Source organism: Papilio polytes, unplaced genomic scaffold, assembly GCF_000836215.1.
Source record: "Papilio polytes unplaced genomic scaffold, Ppol_1.0 DF822067.1, whole genome shotgun sequence".
NCBI lineage: Eukaryota > Metazoa > Arthropoda > Insecta > Lepidoptera > Papilionidae > Papilio > Papilio polytes.
In genome coordinates this window covers 7362060-7368479 of record NW_013527137.1, presented here as the reverse complement: position 1 = coordinate 7368479, position 6420 = coordinate 7362060, and the positions used below count along the sequence as shown (strand labels likewise).

Genomic DNA, 6420 nt, shown 5'->3' with positions numbered 1-6420 from the left:
GAAAGAGACCATAAGTTGCTGCCAACATCAAGGAAGCAAGATTGCCAAGGTTTGTCATGTCATGTCATTTTGACATTTGCTATTGATAATTGGACAAATGAAAACAATAAAATAAAATTTTCACACCGATGAAGCCGCACGGGAACAGCTAGTGGTTTATAAATGACCACAGAATTTGTTAGTTTTTTCTTAAAATAAAAAGTCATGTATATAAAATAAGGATTAACTCTAGTTTATTAAGTAGAATAAATAAATATTTTAAAACTTTAGACTAATATCCTAAACAAGAAAATTCGTATATATTGGATAAACTTAGAATTTTTTCTTTTTCTTTCGTCCTTTGTAAGCTATAAAATTTAAACACTGGCTGGTAATTTCTCTTGACCACAAACAAAAAATATGCATAGAAAAAAAAACAAAAAAACGCATAACATTAGGACATTGTGTACGTTGCCTTTGTACCATCAGCTGATCGAAAAAAGTAGCCCGAATTTTGCATAACTAAAACGCACAAAGGATGCATTTTTTCTATACAACGCAAAATAAACCTTAACAACACGGCTTTAGAATTCATATTCAATTTTAAAATTAACGGAAAAAATTTATTAAAAAAAATAAAAGTACAATTCTTGTTATTCTAAAATCAACCTTATTCCAAAGGGATAGAGTCGAATTTGTTGTGCGATGAAATGTCCATTTCGCATTGCGTGAATTGTACTGGCAGAATGCACGTGCGTTGTACAAAAAAAAATGACAGGTAGAGTTACTTCACAGATGATCGTCAGCTGTTCGCGAAAAGAAAAGAATTTTTTATATTACGAACATTAAACAAGCAAAAATGAGCTCTAGCCAAAGCACATACAGTTTCTTTTCCTTTACATTTTAGGGTTTATTTTTTAATTAGGTACTTCTAAAACATTATTTCATATTCACATTTGAGTTTTTAAAGTGCATTTAGTTTTTTAAATGTTTAAGAAACAAAAAAAAATTCTTGTGAAAATCTAGCTGTTTCTATTTCATCCGCATGAAATTATAAAAACTTTATTTCATTGTTTACATTACGTAAAAAAATCATTTGCAAATGTCTAAATCCAATCACAATGACAAAAAAGGTCTTTGCCATTGGCTAACAATTACCAGCAATCTTTCTTTTGTTTGCTGCTATTAGTTCTTTCCCTATAGTGTGTCTAAATAATTTAGATTAGTTTGACAATTAATTTCAAATTTAGTAGGGATGGGTTGTGTAAAATCAGTCATGGATCTTATCGATTTTTGATTTTTATTCTTATAGAAGTTGGAATCGGTAGACTTATACTTATAACTTATGAAATAAAAAAACACACTGTTTTCTCAAATTAATATAACAAATAATGAGAGTAAATCAACGTTTATTACTACTACAGCCGTCCGTAATCGAATTGGATTTCGCTATTATTTCTGTCATCGCTAAATTCTCTACACTATAACCAATACTAGAATTGTCCTATAAATTAGTGAATAAAAAAATTATACTTTTAGTTGAGTTCGATAATTATTTAAACCGAATATTGATAGTTCATAATTGTTCGCTGCGTGTTTGTTTCGTCATTACGATACCTGTCTATTAAGTATGACATTTGCCTTCATACAAATTGAATTCGATACTTCATATGCATCATTTATCAAACTAATCTATCTTATTTAGACACACTATAACTTATTTTTCCAAATTATTCATGCTTTCAAATAAATAACTTGATAACATATATCCAATATCAAGACTAAATTGTAGAACTTTTTATTAAATAAAGAATTATTCGAATAATTTTACCCGCAAATCAGTCCGCATATATGTTCTTATGACTATATGTTCTTCCAGACTAGCCTGTACATTTATACCAAATTAGATCCAGATCCGTTCAGCCGTTTAGGCTACAAATTCCAACAAACATCCATCTAAACTTTCGCATTTATAATATTAGTATGATATGCTATGTTTGCTGACATCCTACATAACAAACAAGTGTATCTTATTTTATTTATTTACCTATTTTTGTTTATTTTTTATTTTTTTATTTTTATTATATTAGCACAGCAAACTTAACATCCATTATTCAATCACCTTCTTTCCCTTTGTAATGTCAGCACAGTATATACCCCTCATCTCTAACAAGAGTATGGATGAAATGATTTACTAATCCAAAGCCTAAGCACCACGTGTAGATCAGCTCTGAACTGACTCAACAGTTCACCTCAGGCTTAAAGTATTGAGCTGTGGCTCAACAACCATGCAGTGATCATTGAATCACAAATGGAGTACAAAATAGAAATAATATGCCAATCAACTATTAGACAACTTATTTAATTGATACTGTCGCTTTAATCTCAGAGAAACACTTCCCGTCAGGACTCAGGTTGCGTGCCAATCTATACATACTTCTAGTGACATTGACAGCTGTCAGCTAGGGATGTGATGTATATGCTGATAATCTAGAATTGCGCCAACTCTACAGCACGGTACTAATTTTGTTCCTAACATAACTTAGCCAGTATGTTCGGACAATATAGATTGGCACCAGTTAGTATTCACACTGCACCAGTTGACAGTCCAGTTGAGAGTTCTTTAACCATATACACTGGCCAAGTGAGAACTGCACATCTATATAGGTACAAAATAAACTCATTTGTGACCAGATCAATTGATCTGCTGTACAGGAAAGTGAGCTGATGTACAGATCATCACTTCAGTTAGAAATTTGTCTCTTTTTTATTAAATAGTGGGCTCTGTTATTTTGATGATTTTTTCAACATCAAGGTTGAAGATAATTTATAGTATGAAGAACAAGATTAGACATTTTAAATAGCAAATAACAGGCTAGAGTAATTCAGTAAGCTTGACAAATGACCAGTAGCTGATATCAATTGAGGCGCTGAACTATATAATAGCAATTTCTAATCCTATGTTGTACTGTCATAATTTAAAAATAATGAACATAGTTAGTAGGGGCTACAGTTTCCGTCACGTAAGATATCTGGCCAATCCAGCTCACTGAAGAATCTTAGAAACTCTTTGATATTTCTGATGGTACATTACTTTCATCAAAAAAATACATTTGATATGTTCCTTATAATTCATTTAAATAAAAACGCATCGTGTATACAGAGATTAGCATATCCTGTTAATGATAACGCTTTTAGGACATTTAAATGTTGAATAAATTAACGAATATTGATATTGCATTCGGAATGCGTCATTGTTAGGTTATAGGTGAATAGGAAACGATAATTCCAATTAGACTCTTGTTAGAGTACATTAACACTATTTTGAATAAAATTAACATCACTTACTTGGTACTGCACTGCCAGTTTGACCCATCTTCGAGATATTTGAACTCGTATGTTGTACCAAATTATCGTGTTTATATTGTTTGGATAATAATTACGCACTTATTAACACTATTAGTACTACGTAATCATCCGTAATTTCTAATCAAACACATGTTTACTATAAATATTAATTAAATTTGTTTTATAAAAGTCTTCTAAAATATTGTAAACTTTTCTTATTGGAATCTTGTAACTTATTAACTAAATTAGCCTATAACTCGGTAACCACTGTTATTATTAACATTGCACGGTATTTGTTTACATTATAGCAATAATAAAATTAACTGTTTTTGCCAATAAATTGATTTATGATCTTCGGTTTTGCAACTTGCAACTCTCATTTGACATTTGTGACAAAGGCGGAAGAGTAAAAAATATTGATAAGAAGATTTTTGTACAAATCTTTTTGTTTTACAATTCAAATAATACTGTTTTTAAAATTATTGAATTAAAATACAAGCAGATTTCTTTCTTTAAAAACCATTTTCTATTTTTCTTTTGCTTTTTGTTTTTCATAATCTGTTATAATTTTTGTCTTTGGCAGTTCTTATCTTTGGTTAATTTGTCAGTTGATTTGAAAATAAAGTTGTGTTTGAAGAAGTTGTAGATTTTACTTTTATTTAGTTAACAATTATTGTTAAGAATAATGTCTCGGATAAACAGACCAGGTAAAAAGAATGCCTTATTACAACGTAAGGAAAAGCTTTTAGAAGAGTTGAGATTATGTGACAAACAAATTGAGGAAGCTAAACAAAATCAAACAAACAATAATTTAAAGTATGAAGACAGGTAATTTCCTTTAAAATACGTATAAATATAAACTGTAGTAAAATTAAACTTCATTACAATTTTATTTAAATTTTAAGCCATTCTAGGTATCTTTTTTCGTAGTATCGTCGTTATTCGTCCGACTTTTACAAAACATACATAAAAAAGTAAAAAAAAACAGTAAAAGTTTGCGCATCATACTTATCAATATAAATGAGTTAGTTTAGACTGATGTTAGAGTTTGTAACCTTTGCTGAACGGATTTTGATGAAATTTGGTATAGATGTAGAGGATAGTTTGGAAGAACACAGGCTACTCACTTTTGTTTATTCCACGCACACGGAGTCGCGGGCGATAGCTTGGTCTACTAGTCTTACTAATATAAATGCGAAAGTTTAGATGGATGGATGTTTGAGTTTGTAGCCTAAACAGCTGAACGGAAGAATACAAAGGCTACTTTTCAACCGGGAAATTATTATGGTTCTCATGGGATACATAAATATGTTATAATGGCTGAAACAAATAAAAATTAATTTGACATTTCTCAATTTTTTCACAAATAAATTTATTATTTCAGCTCCGATTCCGATACAGAGATATCATTACATATAGAGAAAGGTAAATCATTACCGAGTTTAGTAAGGAAGAAATCAGCGTTACAGACGCGTTGTAATGCAACAGCGGAGCTCACTGGTCTCGAAGTGCTGGAGTCAACTGTGAATATCTTAACTGAGAGTCCAGAGTTAAATGGGTAAGAATTATGAATAAAAAAAAAACCATTGATTAATGAAAGGATATGTTAGCAAAATACAAATGTTAACTAGTACTTTGTTTAGTTGTTGACCGACTTCCCAAAAGAAGGAGGTACTCAATTTCGTCAATATATTTTTTTTTATTTATCCACACCTTTTACTAAACTACGGCACAACTGTTCAGCCTCTCTTTAATTCCTATGCGCTTTTATAGAAATGCAAACTCCTCAATGTTTAGTTTGGAAACTAAACAGTTGAGTTGGATAAACAATTGACAATATCACAACATTTGTGCGATGGTTTAGTCAAAGGTGTACACTTTATGGGAAAGAGATGTCAAATTTGTTAGAACCTCCAGAACCTCACTTATTAATGTAGTTTACTTCATCTGTCTTGTCTATAATTTATTATATACTAGCTGTTGTTCATGAACTCATCTGCGTGAAATTAAAAAATATAGCCTATCTTAATCACTGATAACATAGCTTTTTAACTTTTGAAATTGGCCCAGTAGTTTTTGAGTTATCAATATATACTATAATAAAAATCTTTCCTCTTTATAATCAATATTGAACAAAAATATAAAATCATAGCCCATATTACTCACTGACAATGTAACTTTTTAATGGTAATAACTTTTGAAATTGCCCTAGTAGTTTTTGAGTTGTGTCAATTCATACTATAATAAAAATCTTTCCTCTTTATAATCAATATTGAACAAAAATATAAAATCATAGCCCGTATTACTCACTTTTAACAAAGCTTTTTAATGGTGATAACTTTTGAAATTGTCCCGGTAGTTTTTGAGTTATTTCAATACAAATCTTGTTTTTTATAATATTGGTCATCAACTTGCCCTTATCCCTTATGGAGTCGGCACAGTATGTGCTGTTCTTCCATAATATTAGTATATATTTCTTACAGAGAGCCGCCAGTGACCGAAGAAGGGGTATGGCATGAAGTTATTGCGGAATGCAAAGTGGATTTAATACCATTTACTATATCATTCTATGTACATCAACCAGTAAGTGTTTATATACTAGTTTTTACATGCAGAATTTAAAAAACTGAATAAGCCTATGTGTTCTTCCAGACTATCCTCTGCATCTATGACAATCATCGAGATTTGTTCAGCAGTTTAGGCTGCAAACTCTAACAAACATTTAAACCATTTTATTTCGTAAGATTAAGTAATAACCGGTAGAGGTAGACGTATAAAGAGATGGATTGTGTGAAAGGTGATATGATCAAGAAGGGAGTGACTGAGATGACGGATGATAGAGTTTTGTGGAGGACAAAATCCTATTGCGCCACTACTGGAGTAGAATAAGGAGGAAGATGAAAAAAAAATATAGTAACAAGCGAAAATTTAGATGGATGTTTGTAGACTAAACTGCTGAACGAACTTGATAAAATTTGTCTCAGTTGTGGAACAAAATATTAAAGAACACATAGGCTACTTTTTATTTCGGACTACTATACCACACACTTGGTTACTTTTTTTTATGATATACATAAAAAGGTGCGGCGAAGC

At 30.7% G+C, this 6420-nt stretch overlaps 2 protein-coding genes across 2 annotated transcripts in view; one reads left to right on the top strand and one right to left on the bottom strand.

Moving 5' to 3' along the window:
• LOC106107257 (protein neuralized) overlaps positions 1-3681 on the bottom strand; it is a 37509-nt gene extending 33828 nt beyond the window's left edge. Inside the window, exon 1 of the mRNA XM_013288032.1 lies at positions 3328-3681. Coding sequence (XP_013143486.1) covers positions 3328-3355 — 28 coding nt within the window. The 5' untranslated portion in view covers positions 3356-3681. The remainder of the gene's footprint in view (positions 1-3327) is intronic.
• Positions 3682-3952: 271 nt separating this feature from the next.
• Positions 3953-6420, top strand: part of LOC106106981 — a 7712-nt gene continuing 5244 nt past the window's right edge. Inside the window, exons 1-3 of the mRNA XM_013287645.1 lie at positions 3953-4155; positions 4712-4885; positions 5811-5910. Coding sequence (XP_013143099.1) covers positions 4013-4155; positions 4712-4885; positions 5811-5910 — 417 coding nt within the window. The 5' untranslated portion in view covers positions 3953-4012. The remainder of the gene's footprint in view (positions 4156-4711; positions 4886-5810; positions 5911-6420) is intronic.